Source organism: Strix uralensis, chromosome 14, assembly GCF_047716275.1.
Source record: "Strix uralensis isolate ZFMK-TIS-50842 chromosome 14, bStrUra1, whole genome shotgun sequence".
NCBI lineage: Eukaryota > Metazoa > Chordata > Aves > Strigiformes > Strigidae > Strix > Strix uralensis.
Window position 1 is genome coordinate 14136572 of NC_133985.1, and position 19017 is coordinate 14155588.

The 19017-nt window shown below is 57.6% G+C and overlaps 1 protein-coding gene across 3 annotated transcripts in view; it reads right to left on the bottom strand.

Annotated features, from left to right (window-relative positions):
- Positions 1-15741, bottom strand: part of NSD1 (nuclear receptor binding SET domain protein 1) — a 69111-nt gene extending 53370 nt beyond the window's left edge. For 2 of the 3 annotated variants that reach the window (XM_074883234.1, XM_074883232.1), the window contains exons 1-2: positions 15708-15741; positions 11237-11961 (exon numbers count right to left, since the gene is read on the bottom strand). In XM_074883234.1, the coding sequence (XP_074739335.1) occupies positions 11237-11961; positions 15708-15726 (744 nt within the window). In that variant the 5' untranslated portion in view covers positions 15727-15741. Of the gene's footprint in view, positions 1-11236; positions 11962-12205; positions 12349-15707 lie in introns of those variants that run through there. The other variant, XM_074883233.1, reaches the window with a different exon arrangement.
- Positions 15742-19017: the final 3276 nt, after the last annotated feature.

Sequence of the window (19017 nt, forward strand, 5' to 3'; positions counted from 1 at the left end):
AGGGGAGGGGTCCAGATCCTTTAACTCCAGTCACAGAAATGAAGCAGTGATGGCTGTAACTCTCATACAGTGACTGTTGCTGACAGTCAGAGACAGTTTAAAGTACAACTCCTACCACTGTCCTGCTCTTAGGGATGAGAGGGTGGAAAGAAGTCTAAATGACCCACTGTTCATTATTTCACTCAGTTCCAACACTCATGCACTGAGAAATAAATGAAAACAGATAGAAGGAAAGACAACAGGAATTAGGAAATAATCTTCGGTTGTGAATGTTGCATGGAAAGGTAAAAAGGAGATAAGATTAAGAACAACAATGAAGCAAAGTCAAAGTCAACAACTGAAATTAATAACTGCTTGTGATGAAAGCCAAAAAATAAATTCTCATTAGCAAAGATTCTCATTTTAAAGAAGGTTTTCTGAAAGCAAAACCAATTGGTTGAAAAAACCTAAAATAGAAAGAAAATTAAATTATCTCTACTTCACAGCTTAAGCAGCATTTGATGTCAAGCAAAAAGAGGTCATCAATCAAAGTTTCCTCCGTACAAAGTAGCATTACCAAGCATACAAGCTTTAAGCCTTTACAAAGAGAGGCTGTGATGCTGAACCTGTACTCATGTAGGCAGAGCAGCAGCCCTCTGTGCTCCACTGTGAGAAAACTTACAGGAATAAACCCCTGCACAGGGAAAGGGGTAAGCCCAAGTGGAGTATGTAAAAAAAAAAAAACCCCACCCAAACCACAACACCTGCATGGCGTATCTGCTGAAACCATCACTCCCCTCACCAGAATAATCATCACACTGGCACTTAACTTTATGGCAAGCTTCAAGTCAAAGACAGGAGTCAGAGAAGCCTGCTGGAAACCCACAAGTAGGCTGAGCTGGTGGGGACCAGGGGACATGCTCTTTGTCCCCCCACTGCTCCAGACTTCCTTTGGCTTCAGCACTGCAGCGAAAAGCAAACAGGTGTCTGACCTACATTCATGTCTGAAAAAGTATACTACCTCTTATCTGCGACTATTATCACACAGAAGTGTTAAATACTCACTAATTAAATATTCACTAGCAAAAAATACAGCAGAGATTATGATACAAGCCAAACTTCTGTTATCTACATGCTTGTGGGTATTTGTTGTCTTTGGCTAGTTTTTAGTACCTTTCTCCAGGCTGCGGCAGCCTACAAATGCAAAGGGTGCTACGTACGTATGAACTACCGTGAAAGGTTAAAATAAAGAGAGCTGATTGCACTACACTGGGTAAATTCATACATCCTGAAGCATTTCTACCAAGTTATAAATGTACAGATTTTAAATAAAGAACTTACTGATGGGAGAACACCAAGCCTCAGGCACCAAGATAACGGGTTAACAGCATCCCTGTTTCACTTCCTTAATGGATATCATTTTCCTTATGGAATGGCTAGAACAGCAGTGCGATAGAAAGCTTTGGTACTTCAGCATCCTAACAACCAGGAATGCACCTCACAGCAAGGTTTGAGGAAGACAGGAGGAGAAAGTGGGAGAGAAGGGGTACGATCTCACCCAGATCCTCAGAGGGGAGAAATCCAGACACACAAACATACAGAAGTTTTCAAACAGCTGCCAGGAGCCTGAAACAGAGGAAAAACTCTCACACTTGCTTATCTGCATACATTTTAAAGGATAAACCAAGTTCTCTCTAAATCTGGTTCTTTTAATCAGCACTGTTTCGAGCAAGAGAGGAACTGCAGGCATTACCAAAACTTTGCCAAGTCTCACAAAGAACAAATACCAACAAATACCTTATGTCAGAGAACTAGCAAAAAAACCCAAACTGAAGCCAAGCCATCAGATGTCCCCTTTACAGCCTTACTTTTGTGCTGCTTTATATTATCAAATGAACTGTTCACAAGCAAGACATCTGATAAATGCAATGTTCATTTTCAGAAATTAAGCTTCTAAATCCATGAAATGAAAAACAGATTCAAACTGCGCAAAATGAAGCTTGGCTATTCTAATTTATGTATGTGAACTGTATCCATTGCAGCTTAAGCTGTAACCAGAATGAAGCAGTACTAGAGAACAACACGTACATGGCAGTGCAAAGACTGAATACCATATTAGAACCTTAACAGCTAAAAATTGGAAGTTTGCATTGAATTAAATGTGTAACTACTAACACTTGCTTGTTGGTTGTTTTGGTTTGTTTGGGTTTTTTTTCTCAAAGTCCATGGGCTTCTTTAAAAGCAACAAATATTTAACCAGGGCTTGCAAATTTAACCTTCTGCAGAAATTACGATTCGCCCACAGGAGATGGAGGTACAACACCACTTTGTTAGTCCAAATGCAAAGATGCCACTTACACAAGACCACAGCCTCCTCAAAACGAGATGGTATTCAGCATGCAAGTCCCCCCTGCCCAAGTAAACCCTTTTTCCAAAACAACAACTAAAATATAAGTGCTCTGTTCATATAAAATTGTTTTCATTTGCATTTAAAATTTCAACTGCTTTTGCCAAATCCCTACTAAAAATGAAATCAGAATTTTTGAACACTAGCAGTGCAATAAAATTATCTTGTGGTTATTTATTTCTTGAGATCCACACTTACAGCCATGCCCTGAGTCAGGTTCATGCTTCAGTCATCAGGTTCTGCAAACTCATGCTTCAGAGAGGCTTCCTAACCTTTATGTTGTGAATCCAGCTTCCTAAACATAATCACACTCATACTGTGAGAGGACAGCCAACTAAAATTAAGAAGAATCCGACTTGTTTCACTGCTGCTATTTAGAAATCTGTGGGCAGTTGCCACATTAGCCAGAATAGTAGGAAGTGTCTGAACAGGTGCTTGGGAAAACCAAACAGCAAAGTAACATCAGGGCAAGCGGAGGAACCATTAAAAGGGAGATAACCACCCTGCTCCTCGCCCTTCTCACATTAGGCAACAACCAGGTTTCTATCTTTCCACCAACAGTGGGAGGGAAAGTAATGAAATACACTCCTCCAAAACAAGAGGAACACGAAAGCTTCAAGCAGAGCTCAGGGCAAGAGCCTTGCTGCATGCTCAGCACCGGAGGCCCCACAGGATCTGAAAAAAGAAGCTGGAGGTTTCTAGTGTGCTGAGATACTACTGTGCGAGGAATTATCTGTTCACTTTTTCCTAAGAAATACCACATCAAAAGACACCCCATCCTTCGGCTAGTATGGAACACTATGTTGGATTGCTCTATCCAACTCAACACCTCTAGTTTCTCACACACAAAACTCAAATTCTGCACGTCTGAAAATGAAGAATGAGTCCCCACGCATTAGTTCTGATGAGCATCTGAAAGTTAATACAAGTTACACTGCTATTTTATTACCTATAAAACTTTTTTTCCTGAAGACCACAACAGCAGTGTGAACGTGCCATCTCCAGCAGCGTTCGCAGCTCTCCAAAGCGTGTAACCCACAGAACAAGTCCCCTATCAAGAACTCGCACACACAGAGCTTTGCCTGGCAACCCCACCTGCTGCTCCCTGCCCCAGCCCTCCACCCACCTGCACCCCATGAGGAAGAGGATGGAATGGGACATGGGGAAGCCTCCAGGACTGGAGACGTGCTGCCCTTTCCCTGGGGTTCAGCTACCGACAGCACTCCCGAACCACTCCCCTCCCCGACACCACGCACATCACACGCGGTGCCCCTTTTGCTTGCTGACTTGCTGCTTTGCACAGAGCCACGGCTGCAACTCAGCCCCTGAGACAGCAGATGGATGGCACTGGCTGCTGGACAAGCCGTCCATCTGTGGATCGTGCCACTCCTTCACGGCTGAGGCTACAACCAAACCAGGCAACGAGCTGAGTGGGTCAACTCAGTACACATCTGCTGCTCAGGCTGTACTAGAGACAGAATTGAAGGTGCCTGGCCAGGACCAGCCTGACCTCACAAGTGCTGGGAAAGAGAGATGATACACAAGGACTTTTCTCCCAGTTTCTTCTTGCTATTCTTCCAAAGACCCAGGTGAGATAAATCTTGATGCATTCTTAATGGTAACCACAGAAAAGACAGCATGTCAACTGTAACGAGTGCTTTTCCATCATTCAGTAAAGGCAAAGCACACTGCTGAAATTCCTCCTGGCTTCGTCAATGCTTTTGGACACACAAGATATGGGCACACACCAAGTCCATCTCTATCTCTGCTGCACATTTAATCACTGCTGCAAAGCTACTGTGAGAAGTCACACTGAAACCAGATTTCTAATTTAGCAAGAACTTCAGCTGGCACCTGCCAGGGGTGTCAGCCTCTGCCTCCAACACAAACCAACATCTTTCCCTCTCCTACCCAGCACTGAACCAGTGGGACACCCAACTCTCCACCTTCCAGTCTGCCTCTGCATGGCACCACAGCTCTGCAGGCATGCCAAACCGTTCAGCTCCCTTGCTGCAGCTACCTGCCAAGAGGAGCGTGACACGCTCTTGAGGGAGCCCACACACACGCTCATGCCCTGCATGTGTCCTCAGTAACACTCCCACCAGCACCCTGTTCCTGCACCACTAGCAAACCTTACAAGCTTAGCAAGGAGCCCCCTACAATCCCCAAGCACACCTGCAAGGGCTACACTCGAGCCTTTCCAAACCTAAAGAGTACAGGACACGCTACCTGCACCCGACCGACCTCCCCACAGAGCAGTGGTACAGCAACACCGGTGAGCAGCCACCCACAGCACACCAGAAAGCCCTAAACCCTCTGCACTAGCGTCAAGTCACTTCTTTGATGTCACCACCCTTGCAGTTTCAAACACCAGCATGACCTTAACTGGTAACACCGAACTCACACCAACACACACGAAAGTAACATTTAGACTTCCAGTAACTATTTCAGCAAAGCAAACTTCAACTTTTATCAAGCATTCTTGCAAAACACAACAGCAGCAAGTCAGGCAGGGGAGGGCACCCCTGCCTGTTCCAGCAGTCGCACAAATGCAACATTATATTTGACTCAACACAAAATTCACACAGGTCAGACACTGCAACTCACATTTGCAACGTTTTCTGTAACTCAGCAGTCAGCAAACCCACAGCCGCAGAAAAATACTCTGATGCCATGAAATTATATGAAAGCAAGCAAGGCTATTGTTGATAGGTCTAAATTCACTAGACAAGAGCCTGCACCTGGGAAGTGTTTAGGGGTCCACAAATCAACAGAGGTTGAAAACTGCTGCTCTAATTCAAAGCAGACTCTCTTACAGACCTTTTCCACCCATTAACTTGGAAATCCTGGCAATGCCTTCACCACCATAAAGGATTTCACTCCCTTTTTTACTGAGCGAAGACTGCATTGCACGGCACAGATGGCTCTGTGCAGACAGAACAAAACATAGGTCATATTTTTCTGGTATTAAAAACGGCATTAACTTGATTTAAAAAAAAAAAAAATAATTTTAAACTCCCAGGACAAGCTCCCCCTGCTAGGATTGAGTTTCTTTCTCCAGGTGTTTCTATTCCCTGTGCCCTTCTAAATGCCAGAGCAAATAACTGAAAAAACAATCAAAATTACTATATACAAGAAGCTGTCAGTCACAGGCAAGAAAAACAGAAGTACGTTCTAAGCAACTAGACTGAAAGTTGATCATCACCCATAATACTGATTTTTGAGTTAAGAATGTCTTTAAGAAATACTGTCTCAGTTATAACTCAGAAAATACCACTTTTTTTTTTTCTTGGGGCTCAAGTAGCTTGTTAATCATATTCAGAGTTGACACCTCTTCAGTAAGCTACATATTTGTTCAGTTAACTCGGGGAAATTAAAAAAACCCAAACTAATAATTGTTATATATCACACAGTTTAACCCCACTTCTGGGAACAGGGTGCAATGAGGTGCAATGAGAAGTTGCTATACTGCAAGAGGCAAATCAACAAATCTACAACTTCACGCAAAACAGAAATACATTGCCCTGAAGTTGAATGCTACTGCTACAGCATCAAACCAAGCCACTATCACTGATTTTAGCAAGGGCTTAGAAGCTGTAACAGCAGAACTAGAATCAACAACATAAGATTTGTTAATTAAAAAAATGTTCAGGTTCTGGGAGATGCACTTTTCCAAAAGAAACCACCAGCAAGTAGATACAAAGACGGTTAGCAGAGGTAGCAGGTCTCAGGAGGCAGCATGTGTCCTAAAAAAGCACCTGTAAAAGCCGATTTTGTTGCTACTGTTGGCTATTTTTTCCCTGTAACAGTAGCAGGTGATATACTAAGTATACACTGTATAGAGCAGAACTTCACTGCTGAATAGCTGAGTGAAGTCTACACTCCTCTGGCAACAATCTTCACTAGAGACTTCAAGTATTTATGACTGTGGAGAGTATGTTAACCAGGCCATTGCTTGAACAAAGCCTCTCTTACCCAAGCTTTAAAAATAAGCTTTAAATATAAAAAAGCAGAAACAACATAGAGGTTTCTGCCATTGCATTCAGCAAAACCTCACCTTCAAAACTGTCCAATCTGCAAGAAAACACCTCGTTTTGCTCTTTGCACATAACATGTTCAGCTTCAGAGCACTGCATGGCCCCTCATGAACTGCGAAAGCATCAATCATTCATATGTCACACTGCAGGAAAGGTAGCCAGAACATCCATATTTACTAGAGAAATGGCATTTTCTGTAACATCACATACACAAACAGATATTTTACACCTAATCAGCAATACGAGATTAAATAACAAATACAAAGAAACAAGGAGAGTAAGAACAATCACAGCCAAATGCTAGAATAAATACTCCCAGGATCCGCTGCGCAGGAGAGCTCTAGATCCTACAGACTGTTCAAAAAACTGCCGTCACTTGGAACAAGCTGCTCCAGGGTACAGTCCTGCTGTGGCAGCATCTTAACACCCACCCGCTCACACCACCACGAGGAAGAGATGCTGCGCCATCACATCATGAAAGCACCAAAGCCATTAAGGACCTCAAAAATTTATGGTTGAGTGATAACACAGCCCAGGACAGTGCCCTAACCATGGAATTACCCATTCTTCTGGATGCCCACCATGGCTGAAGCCCTTTGTGGGTAAGTTTAGAGCTATTCAAGACACGAGCGCGCTTCAGTACAGGGGCCCAGTGGATACCAGCTGACTGCACAGCCAGGCAAGATCCAGCTACGTGCTCTTTTCTGAGAAAAATATAAGGTCTTCCAAACAGCGTAAATCTTAGTGGCAAAGAGGGGTGTGTGCAAGATCAGACGCACAGGGACAGCAGTACACCGAGAGCCTGTTCTCACCAGATGCACGTAGAGGGAGACCGTGCCCGCAGGAAGCACAGACAGCCAAAGGGAATTAATCTCCACACCAGTAAGATGTCAACTGACCAAGGAAATTTATGTTCCCTGCTCAAACAAACCACTGCCATGCCTATTCTATCTCAGGGATATAACATTACCAGTAGTTAGCTACACCTCAAATCAACAGTCTAGAAGGATTTTCAGAAATGTTTACAGGAGTAGCAAGTATCACATGGCGTTGGTTCCTTTATTTTTAGTGAAGAGAGAAATGGCACTAGACATGTCAGTTAATAAATGAAGAACCAGAGCACCCCTCAAACAGGGACACAAACACTTTATAGTGAAAGTACTCTCCCACAACTGCAGATTGCAACGGAACTCTGAAGTTCATCACAGATTAATTCTAGGCTTAAAGAGAGGACTTTGCTGGCCTTCCGTACTTTTAACACATTGCATATGGTGTGGTTCTGGTAAAGCAAAAACCTTCCAGGAGCCCTACACACACGCCCTGCTCACTCCTTACATCCAGCCACTGGAAGCAGCCATCCTTAGCGATGAAAGATGTGGCTCTGGATTTCCCTGCACCTCATTTCCTCATTGCCATTACCCGAACATCATACTCCTACAGCATGAAGCTGGACAACAAGGAAATAGTATGAGAAGAATGAAAAGCAACATTGAGCGAGTGCCTCATGCCAGCTCTGCACATCCTGCAGCCTGAAGCCATCAGGGTGCCGTGGAAAAAACAGCTTGTGAATGCATAACCCGGGATCATACACTGTGTAACGTACGCGCACTAAGAGCGGCACAGACGTATTTAAATCCAAAAACTCTCCGCTTCCGAGTGCTCAGCTCTGCAAACCAAATGACTCTAACATACTTTGTCGGTAGGAATTCAAAACCAACAAACTGGCAAAGAGAAAGCCAAGTAATATGGCACCAAAAGTTACATAAAAAGCAAAATTTCAGCACAAGATTTGTCAAACAAGTCCACCTGCTCCAGTTCCTCAGCAACTGAGTTCAAGCAAGACCCACAGCGCTCAGACCTTCCGTGACTGCACCCACCCTCCCCAGCACTGGAGCCTGGGCTCAATTCTCCAACTCCACATAACGCTGTCCAGGACCACTACAACTTGCAAAGGCCAGGGAAGTGCTCAAGACAAGCTCATGTCAAGATGGTAAAGAACAATGGAGAAATTAAAAGAACCCCAGCCGTTTAAATGGTAGTAACCCACCACGTGCACAAGGAAATAAGGCACCAGCTGCCAGCAGTCACTCTATCGTCACTTCTGGAGCAGAAACAAGACCCAAGAACCACTGCTATAATTTCTTTTTCTCCAACAGGAAATCTGTCAGTAGCTGCTGGGGAGCAGGGAGAGCTTCAGTCAACCTTAACTAAGATTAACTTGACACTTAAAATCACTTCAGAATATGCACATGCCTCTTTACAAATGAATGCTACCTGAGCAACTTCTCCTCTGTTTGGGGCAGTGTGTGAGTGCAACCGATGTCAGGGCTATTAGCAAATCCCCATGCAAAACAATACCTGCCACCACCTCTCCTACCCAGAGGCATTACTTAAATGCTGGACTTTTCATCCCACTAAAGACTAAACCAAATGCTGGCCCTTCTGCTGGAAGCACTCTTGACATTTTTGGAAATCAAGCCCTTTCAAAGTGAAAAATTCACAACTTGCAAGGGGCAGACACAGAGGTCCCTGACACATGCATCTTTCCTCTTGGCGAAACAGGAAGTCTGAGCAGCAGTGGGCATACTCAAAGCAGTGAGCTTCAAGAATAAAAGCTCTGCAAAAGCCTTGCTATAAGGTGGAAGAGCCCCATCATCAGACTAGGTAAAGGTGATTCGTCTGAAAGCGTAGCACAGATAAGAGTAGCACAGACAAGCCATCCTAAGAATAGCAGTGCAGAACTCCCGGAGGTTTGTGGTTGTTGTTTCGGGGTGGGTTTTTGTTTCAAGTTTTAACAGGCTCTCAAAAAGAGTTGATTTCAGTTACCCAAATACAAATGAGACCAGAATTAAATGCTTACATGATCTAAGGAGCAAGCCTGGTTATTTCTAGCTACCATGCCATGTTCAACAATTAAAATAATTTAACTGTCTCAATGGTAACTTGGCACAGAGAAAAATCCCTCTCTCTTCCCGTATCACAAGCAGCAGGGCTATTAAAGGTCCAGTCAGACAACCCGCGCTTACTTTCTAAAGGAAGAATGAGAGACTCAAGGAGAGAAGGATCCCAGGCTGCCTAAAAACTGTTTTTCTTTGTATCTTTTTTTCTGAACGCAGCTATGCTTTTAAAGTCACCAGAACAATTCAACAAGGCTAACGTCTTACTACACCAGACAGGAAGGCAGCGTTACTGAAAAGTCAACCCCTTGTTGCATATTCAAATAACAGGCTCAATCACCACCACAGTTTTGTCACCGTACAAGCTGCAGTTCTGTGGAGCACGCTGTAAAGCCACTGATAGCAGAGGCAAGTGTTGTGAAAGTACCTCTGCTAGCTTCTGTTTACAAAGTGAGACCCTCCCACAACCGCATCACTGAGCACATGTCTGCTGAGAGATCCCTGCTTTGCTCTGCAAAACAAAGCTAAGTATATGCACAAACCTCAGACCGACAGCACCCTCTTACCCCCAACGACTAAAGACTGAGTCTCCACAAGGAGACGGATTCTTCCCAAGGAACGGTCAAGAGGATCCACAACCCAGAGCGGAGCTTAACTGTGCCACAAACAAACTAAGCTGCTGTCAGCATCTTCCTGACATCGCCCCTTCCGTGGGCACTCTGTGACAAGCGCTCCCCCAGCTCCCAGAGCACACAGCAGGAACACTGTGTGTTCCCAAATGACACAGGTGAAAGCAAGTATTTCTCCCCAAGGGCTGTGTGCGCCAGTAGCATCTGTCCAGCATCAGCAGCTCTACTGAAATTAAAGAGAGCAACATGGTTTCGGTGTCAGTGCTGTCACATGAGTTAATTTTCACACACTGCATCAAGTCATACTTAAAAAACAGAGTATCCTCCAGTAAGAAACCTTAAGTTTGCAAAAACATGTTTAAGAAATACACAAAAAAAATTACTGAAGAACTGCAGGAAGTATACATACATATCTGCAAATAAAGTCACGCTGAAAACCATCCAGAAATTATACTTGCATTCAAAAACACATTATACAAAAAGTTAAACGCACCTAACTCCTTTCAGAACTCTAAAAGTTCAATCAGTTTTATTTCTTATTAGGAATATTAGAAAACCAACTAAAAGAATTTGTGTGTGTCGAGAAATTCGAAAGAAAAAAAAAAAAGTCAGCCTCAATCACAAGCAAGGTTTCCTGCCCGTGAGGTCTGTCAGGCCATGACACAGCCCCTCCCTGGCCATCGCCAAAGTCTCGCAGCTTGGCTCCCTCAAGCCAGGCCAGACAAAGAGAGCCGTCTGACAGCGCCAGAGCCGGGGCAGGCAGGAGAGGGGAAAGCTCTCCTCCTCCCCTGCTTATGTCCAGTGCGCCCAAAAAAAAAAAAAAAAAAAAGCAAAGCTTGTAACGGGGAAAAAACTCCGCCGAACTTGGCAGCGATCCGCTGTTCTCGGGCGGAGGGACAGTGCCTCTTGCTCCTGAGGGGAGAAAAGGCGGCGGGGGCAGCGCGGCTGGCCGCGCCGGGGCACAGGTGCGCGGCGGGGCCCGGTGACAGCCCGCGCTGGCCCGGCCGCCCCGGCCCGGCGGCCCCGAGCGGCTCCCGGCGGCGGCCGCAGCGCGCCCCCGAGGCCGGCAGCCTCCCCCCGCGCCTCGGCAGGGTCCCCTCGGCAAGATGGCTGCCCGCCCTCGAGGGTGCCGGCTGCGAGGGCGCCGGCCCGGCCCCGCCGCACCGCGCCTCGCAGCCGGCCTCCGCCGCAAAATGGCAGCGGCCGCGGCCCCGGCCCCCCGCCCGGCGCGCACCCCCCCCGCCCCGCCACCTCCTTAACCGCCGCCCGCGCCCCGCCGGTGCTTACGAGCTGCAGGGCCGCCGCCGCGGCGGTGGCGGAAGGCTCCGGCTTCTCCCCGGGGCCGCCGTCCGGCACCGTCGTCGGCACCGGCTCGGCCGGCTGCAAGCGGGGCGGCGGTGGGCTGCCGGGGCCCTGCTGCGGCCCGGGGCGGCCCCGGCTCCGCGATCCGGACTCGGCCGCCTCCTCCTCCTCCCCGTCCGCCGCCTCCTCCTCCTCCTCCTCCTCCTCCTCTTCTTCGTCGTCGTCGTCGTCGTCGTCCTCCTCCTCCTCCTCCTCCGGCGTCTCGGCGCCCTCCTCCTCCTCCTCCTCCGCCGCCTCCACTCCTCCGTCCCGCAGGAGCAGGGGGAAGGCCAGGACCCCGCGGGGCGCGTCGGCGGCCGGGCCGGGTCCGTCGGCGCCGGCCGCCGGGTCCTGCGCCGCGGGGAGGCGGGGGGGCGGCGAGCCGGGGTCGGGCAGGGCCTCAGCGCCGTCGGCGGCGCCGCCGAGGTACTCGGCGTTGATCATGGAGGCCAGATCCTGCAGCCGGCGCAGCGGGATGTAGCAGGACGAGGGGTCCTGGCCGTAGACGGGCTTGGCGGCGGCCAGCTGCATGGCGGGCGGCTCGGGGCCGCGGCCCTCGCCGAAGGGGCCGCCCTTGGCCTCGGCGGCCGCCAGCGAGGTGCCGAAGGGGACGAGGCAGCTGCGGCGGCTCACTTCGCAGGCCTGCTCCATGCCGGGCCGCGGGCATCCACCTGCGGGCACAGCACAATGGGGTCAGCCCGGCCCGCCGCCGCAAAATGGCAGCCGCGCCCGGGGGCCCGCTCCGCTCCGCCGGCCCCGCGCGGGCCGACGCCGCCGTCGCCGCGCTAGGCCCAGGCCGCGGCCCGCCGCCCGGCCCCGGCACGGCCCCCCTCGCCTGGCCTCGGGCCGCCCCCGCCTCGCACGGGGAGGGGGATGTGGGGGGGGGGCCGCCGCAACCGCGGGGCCGCCGCTCACCTGCGGCCGCCGCCGCGGCTGGCTCGCCGCCTGCCCCCGGTGCGGGCCGAGAGGGAGACGCGCCGACCCGGCCCGGCCAGGCCCCGCCAGCGCTCCTCCGCCGCCTCCCTCCTCCTCCCTCCCCCGCATGCGCGCGCCCGCCGCCGCCATCCCGCCGGCGCGCGCCCCGCGCCTGCGCGCGCGCCCCCCGCGCACCGCTCTTGGGGTTCGGCGGCGGCCAATCAGCGCGCGCCCGCGCGGCCCCCCCCGCACCCCCCCTCGGCGGGCGCCCCCCTCCTCCCCCCCCCCCCTCCGCGCGCCGCCCGCCCCGGGGGTGGGGGAGGGGAGGGGGGGCGCTCAGTGCTGCCCCCCCCCGGCGCGCCCCGCCGCGGCCCCGCTCCCCGCCTGCGGCCCGGCCCGACCGGCCCGGCCCGGCCCGGCCCCGCGCACATGGCGGCCCGGCCCGGCCCGGTGCCCTCGGGCCCGCCGCCCCCACCTCCATCTTAGGCGGCGGCGGGGGGCACCGGCTGGCCCCGCCGGGACGGGGCGGGACGGGACGGGGCGGCCCGGTCGCGCCTCACCTGCGAGCCCCGGCGCCCCGGCCGGCCGCCGCCCTCCCCCTCACCCCCCCCCCCCCCCCCCCCGCTTCCCTCCGCCTCGTCGGCCGCGGGGCCGGCGGGCAGGCCGCGGGCCTGCGAGCGGCGGCGGAGCGGGAGCCAACAAAATGGAGTCGGCTGGGCCCTGCGCCCCGGCGGGGCACCCGGCGGGCGGTAGCTCCTGCCCAGCGGCGCGGGCCGCCCGCCCCGCCTCGGCCCCGGTCCCGGCCCCGGTCCCAGCGGGCAGCCGGCGGGGCGGGGGTCGCGGGCCGCCCGCCCGCCCCCGCCGGGCTCGGGTTACCCCCTGCCATTGTCCGCCGCGGACCGGGCCCGGCGCCCCCGGCCGCGCTCCCCCCTCCGCCCACCCCGCGCACCGGCGGGCCGGGCCGTCCCCCTCCGCGGGGCCCGCCGTGCCGTGCCGAGCCTCGCCGAGCCTCGCCCGCCGGGGAGCGGCGCCGGGGTGCCCGCGGCCTGGCTGTCCTCGCCGGGCTCCGCCGCTCCCGGACAGCGAACGCCGCGCTCCCGCCCGCCCTCCCGCCGCCGAGCGGCGCGCAGCCAGCCCCGCGCCCGCCCGCTCCGCCGGGCCGGGCCGCCATCGGCCCCCCGCCACTCCCCCCCCCCCCCCACCCGCCACCACCGCCACCTCGACCGGCCGGCGGGCCCCGTGGCGGCGGCGGCTCCGTCGCTACCTCCAGATGGGGGGCCAGGGGGGTCTCCGCCGCCAGCCGCGCGGGTCCGGGCGCCGCGCCACGCCGCCGCCGCACCGGCACGGCTGGGCAGGCACGGGGCGGGGGCGGCCGGGCGGGGGGCAGCGGCCGGGGCAGCGCGGGGATGTGGCACCGGGGCGGTGCTGCCCGGGCCGCGCAGGGGGGGGGCAGGGCCCGGCCGCCCCCCGGGGTGCCGGGCGGGGAGCTGGGTGCCGCCGCGGCGCTGCCCGGGCGGACCCGCTTCCCCCCCGCCTTCGCCCGCCGCTGCCCTTTGTTTCCCCCCCGCCGCCCCCCCGGCCGGGCCGTGCGGGAGCCCCCGGCCGTGCTGGCGCCACGCTCCCCCCGCCGGGCAGGGCCCCGGAGCAGCCTCTCTGCACACTCAGGCAGGCAGCGCCCGGCCCTCGCCGCCCCGCCGCCTTTCCCCGCCGAACACCCCGGCCTGGAGCGGCTGCGGGTGGCACCTCAGCGGGGCGGCGGGACCCGAGCCGCGGGCAGCCCCTGCCTGCGCCCTGGCAGCTCCTCCCAGGGCTCCCGGCTTCTCCCGCTGCCCCTTCGGCCCTGCCCGGGCGCTCCCTCCCTCCCGCCCTCTCTGCAGCTGGTGATGGGGCCACCGTTGCTCCCCATCGCCCGCCCCACACACCGAGGTCCCCGACCCGTGGTCCCCGCTCTGGTGTGTTGCCACCGCGGAGAGACTTGTCACCACGTTCAGCCTCGCGCCGCTCCAGCACACCCACGGAGGGTGGGGTGACCTGGCAGGAAGCGCCACAGTCGGAGGTTTTGCTCGTGACATGTTTGTACCTCCGAGGTCCCAGCCCGGGGCCCGGCCAGCGGCACCCAACCTGCCACGGGCCATCTCGCCTGGTGACCAACACGTGGGACCGCGCCGTGCCCGGTGCGGCATGAACTCAGCACCGAGGCCTCGTGCCCACGCGGTCCTCCCCGCCTGCGCAGAGACGGGGCAGCACCCAGCGTGACTGGGGTCCCTCTGTCCCCCCAAACAGGGACACACATTGGGCACAGCCTGTCTCCCCGGGGATCGGCTCCAGCCACTGCGGCCGCACCCCGGCACACCTGGGCGGGGGCCTGGCAGCCAGCTTTCCTCCTTTCTCTTTGGAGCAACCTGCCACTCACGTTTCCGCCACGTTCCCAAAATAAAGTTAATGGTTTATTTATAACCCCCCGGGGGCGGGCAGGGCCCTGTGCAGGGCGGGAGCACCCTGTGTCTCCCCATAGCCTGGCGCCCGAGACCCAGCGAGCGAGGGCCAACGTGGGGAGAGGTTTAGGACTGTCCCCAAGGAGGGGAGCGGCAGCCAGCACCCTGACCGTCACCAGCTGCCCTCACTCTGCTGCTTTTGTCCCCTCTCCCACTGCAGAGCCAGGGCCATCAGCAGGGCACGTCCCAGCCTGGGCGCCGGCCCCATGCCCGGCCTGGTCCCCACCAGGTGCCACCCACCAGAGGCTGAGCCCTCCACTCGTGGGCAGATGGCGCAGCACAACCCCATGGGACACCGGTGGGCAGGTGTCCAGTGCTGCCCAGGTGGCACCCTCAGGCCTGTCCCCATCCCACTGCCCCCCGCCCCCGCCCCCCCCCCAGCACATCCCTGCCAGTGGTGCCCCAGCGGGGCCCTGCGGTGATCCCAGTGCCGCTCCCCGCAGCCGTGTGGTTACTGGTGACAGGGGGAGCGGGGCAGGGGTGGCAGGATGCCCTCAGCTGCACTCCCCATCTGCTGTGTCACCTCTCCCCGCGCCACAGCCAGTGCCCGCAGGAAGGGCCCTTCCCCGGCCCCTCTCTTCCGGCACAGGAGCAGGCAAATGGCACCCGGCGGCCGCCGCCGCACTCCCGCCCGGATGTGCGGCACCACGGGCAGCACGGGCCGGCCCTGCCGCTGCCGCACGGGCCTTTGTCCGCGGGCTCCGGCGGGGAGCGCGGGCGGACGGCGGCCTTGTGGGGAGGTGTCCCCGCTGCCAGGCTTTGCCTGCGAGCCCCCCACCCCGTGTCCAGGCAAGCCCCCCGGCCCAGCCTGGCTTCCCAGAGCATTCTGGGGCCTCTGGAGCTGGCCAGGCCGGCGGCTGCGGAGCCGCGCAGCACTGCGGGCTCCCTCTGGAGGCCCCGGTCCCCGTTCACAGCCCGGCACGGTCCCCCCCCAGGGGAGCGGCCCCGTTCCCCCTTGCTCCCCGTCACCCGATGCACGGTCCCGGATGCTCAGCCCCGGCTCCCACCATGGATGCTTCCCACCATGGATGCTCCCCGCCGCCGCGGCGATGCAGAGGGGAGCGCGGCCCCGCGCCGGGGGCTCCCGCTCGCTCTCCCCGGGGGAGATGGGGGGGTCACGGCCGGCCGGCGGGGAGTCCCAGACCCCAGCGCAGAGGGAGCTGTGGCCCACGCGGGTCCCACGGGAGCCGCGGGCAGGCTGGGATCGCCGCGAGCGCCCCCGGCCGCGGCTCTCCAACCCCCGGCAGACACTTGGGCACCGCAGGGGACACGGGAGGATGGCGGGGGGGGCGGGGGGGGGGCCCTGTGGGGAGCACGGCCCCGGGGAGCAGCACCGGGGCCCCGCACAAAGGGCCGGGGAGGGCGGGCGGGAGCCGTGGCCGTGGGGCTGGCGCATGGCCGGGAGCGTGGGCGAAAGGGTTAAGGAGCTGCGGCGGGCAAGGGGAGGGCTGGCCCGGCCGGGGGAGAGGAAGGAAGCAGAGGAGGAGAGGAGAGGAGAGGAGAGCATCCTGCCCGGAGGGTTTGCCGGGGGCCCCTTTCCCCCAGGAAACCGCTTGCGGGGCTTGAAACCGCTGGGGACGGAGCGGCGGAGAGCCGGGGCAGCCGGCGGGGCTCAGCCCGGCTCCGTGCCGGCAGCGCCGAGACCGCAGCTCCGCGCTTGCAGGCAGACAGGGCTGCCCACACCTGCCTGCGGAGGCAGCCCATGTTTTTTCCTAGCTGGGCCGGTGTGCCTGGAGCGAGGGTCTGCTCCCTGTGTCGATGCGACCCCGGTTTCCCAGCTCCCCCACCTCACAGCCCCCTCCATCCTGCTGCTCCCATGGTCCCCCAAAACCTTTGGGGGGCAGCCCCAAGGACAGGCAGGGCAGGAGCAGCCCCGGGACACACAAGGGCAGTGGGTGGGGGCAGGACCCCCGCCACAAACTGAGGGGGGCAGGAGCCATCAATGCTGAGCTCTGCTGTCCTGCGTGGGAAGAGCTGTCCCTGGGTGGGGGTCAGCCTCAGACCTGTCCCCACAGCAGCCATGTGCAGCATGGGGATAGTTCCCAAGGGACCAAGGCCCAGGGTGCCTGACTGGGTGCTGCAGCTGTTTTTGGGGACTTCCCTGCTTCCCCAGCCCTCAGTCAGACATGCTGCCCCCCCATCTCCAACTGAGGGGGTGTACAGGGCCCCAGCCTCGGGCAGCGAGGCTGAGCCCTCGCTGGGCTTTGCGCCATCCACCCAAGGTAGACCCAGGGTCACCAGGCTCCCGTGCCCATGGGGTCCCCTTCCGTCGCTGGTCCCCATCACACAGAGTGGGTACGAGCAGGATCCACGTCGGGACACGGTGCAGCTCCGCAGCCCAAATCCCCCGCCCTGCCCCACTCCCAGCCCCATCCACCCGTGAGGGCGGTGGGACGCAGAGCCGAGCCAGGAGCCGTCCCCACGCCTGTTTTTCCCAGCCGAGTTTGTCACTCCGCCACCACAGCCCCAGGGCTGGCCTGCCGCGAAGGCCACTGTCACCAGCCGAAAAGGCGGGGGTGAGCAGCGGGGGGCGGGGGGGCCGCCCGCCCGGTCCCATTTCGGTGCGGAGCTGCTCCCGCTGGCCAGGAGATGGGGCTCGCAGCCCGGCTTCCCCAGTCGCCCGCCGGCTGCCGGCCCAGGCCGGGCTAGCGTAAGGGGCTGCGGCCTGGAGAGGGGGGACTGCAGGCTGGAGAGGGGGGGCTGCAGCGGGACAGCCCCCCGCCCGCCCTCGCTGGGTTCCCCCCAGTTTGGCTGGATGGAGCACGGGGCCCACAGCCAGCGCCGGGGCTGGCGGCTCCGCTCAGAACCGGGGAGAGGGGCGGGGGGGGAAGGTGTGTGCATGGGGGGGGGGGGGGGGAAGGGGGTGTGCATGGCTGTACGTGTGTAAATGGGGGCGTAGGGGGCGGGGAGTGGCTACATGTGCATGGGGATGTGTGTGCGTGGAAGGGGTGTGCGTGGAAGGGCGTATGAGCGTGCACGGTGGTTGTGCGCGGGGTGTATGTGTGTGCGTGGCTGGGGGGGGCTGCAGGCATAGGGTGGGGGAGCAGGTTTCCGTGCACGGGGGGGTGCCTGAGGGGGGTGTGAGTGTGTGTGTGTGCGCAGAGGGGTGCAAGTGTGCATACACGACCGTGTGTGTGTGTGTAGGTGCATGGGAAGGTGTGTGTGCAGGGTCTTGTGCATGGATGGGGGTGGGTGTGCAGACATGGACGTGTAGGGGGTGGGGTTGGGTGGGTGTTTACTTATTTGTGCCTACATCTGTGTGTACCTACATCTGTGTGTGCACGCATCTGTGTGTGCGGTGTCCGGGGATGCAGGAACTGCCTGTGTCCGGATCCCTCTGTGGGAGAGGACAGGCCCTGCCGCAGCCTGTGCCCGGGACGCAGCACGGGGTGCCCCCACATGTGGGTGCCCATGGGCCCCTTCCTCAGCCCGCTGGCCCATGGGGCGCCCTTCCCTGCCCTTCGCTGCCTGGGCACCGGTGGTGCACATGGGGCACAGGCATGGGGCAAGGGCACGGCACGGAGGGTGTAGGACATGGGGAGGAGCAGGCAGGAGCAGAGGCAGAGGGGCAGTGCCAGGTGGGGGAGGCAGGAGCCTGGTGCCTTTCAGCCCCCACAGCCTCATCCCTCCCTGCCCGCGGGCACAGGCTTTCAGCATCTCACAAAAGCCAGATTCTCCCTGGAGATAAAATCCTGTCGCCTTTGTTTTAGGGAGAAAAGACAACAGCAGCTCCCGGCCCCACTACAGAGTCGTTAAGCAAAGGCATCTCCGGGCAAGGGGCTGGGAGCCACATCCCGGAGCTGGAATGAGGAACCAGCCGGTGTCCGGGCCCCTGGGGTGTTGTGTCTCCTCCAGGACTCAGCATCCTGCCCAGGACGAGCCCCATATCCATCAGGACTCAGCATCCCCCCCCAACGGCTATAGCATCTCCCCCAGGATTCAGCATCCTCCCCACCACCCACCCTGGACCACAGCATCTCCCCCAGGGCCAAGCAGTGCGGGGCGGCAGCTGGGAAGCTCCTCAGCCCCACTGACACCCCACATCCCATAAGGACCCACAGACATGTCCCAGCAACACGCAGGGGGAACCCCGACTGGAGGAGGACACGAAGTCCCCAGGGGGCAGGTTCTGGTCAGGCAGCAGGTACCTGGCCCCAGGGCTGGGGCAGGCAGGGCCGAGCCAGGGAGCAGTGCCAGGGCCCAGGGGCAGGGGGGGGCAGGCGGCAGGGGGGGGTGGAGGTGGTGGTGGTGTGTGGGAACGTTGCCTCAGGAAACCAGCAGGATTTACTGGGCTACACGCTAAATCCCCCTCACAAA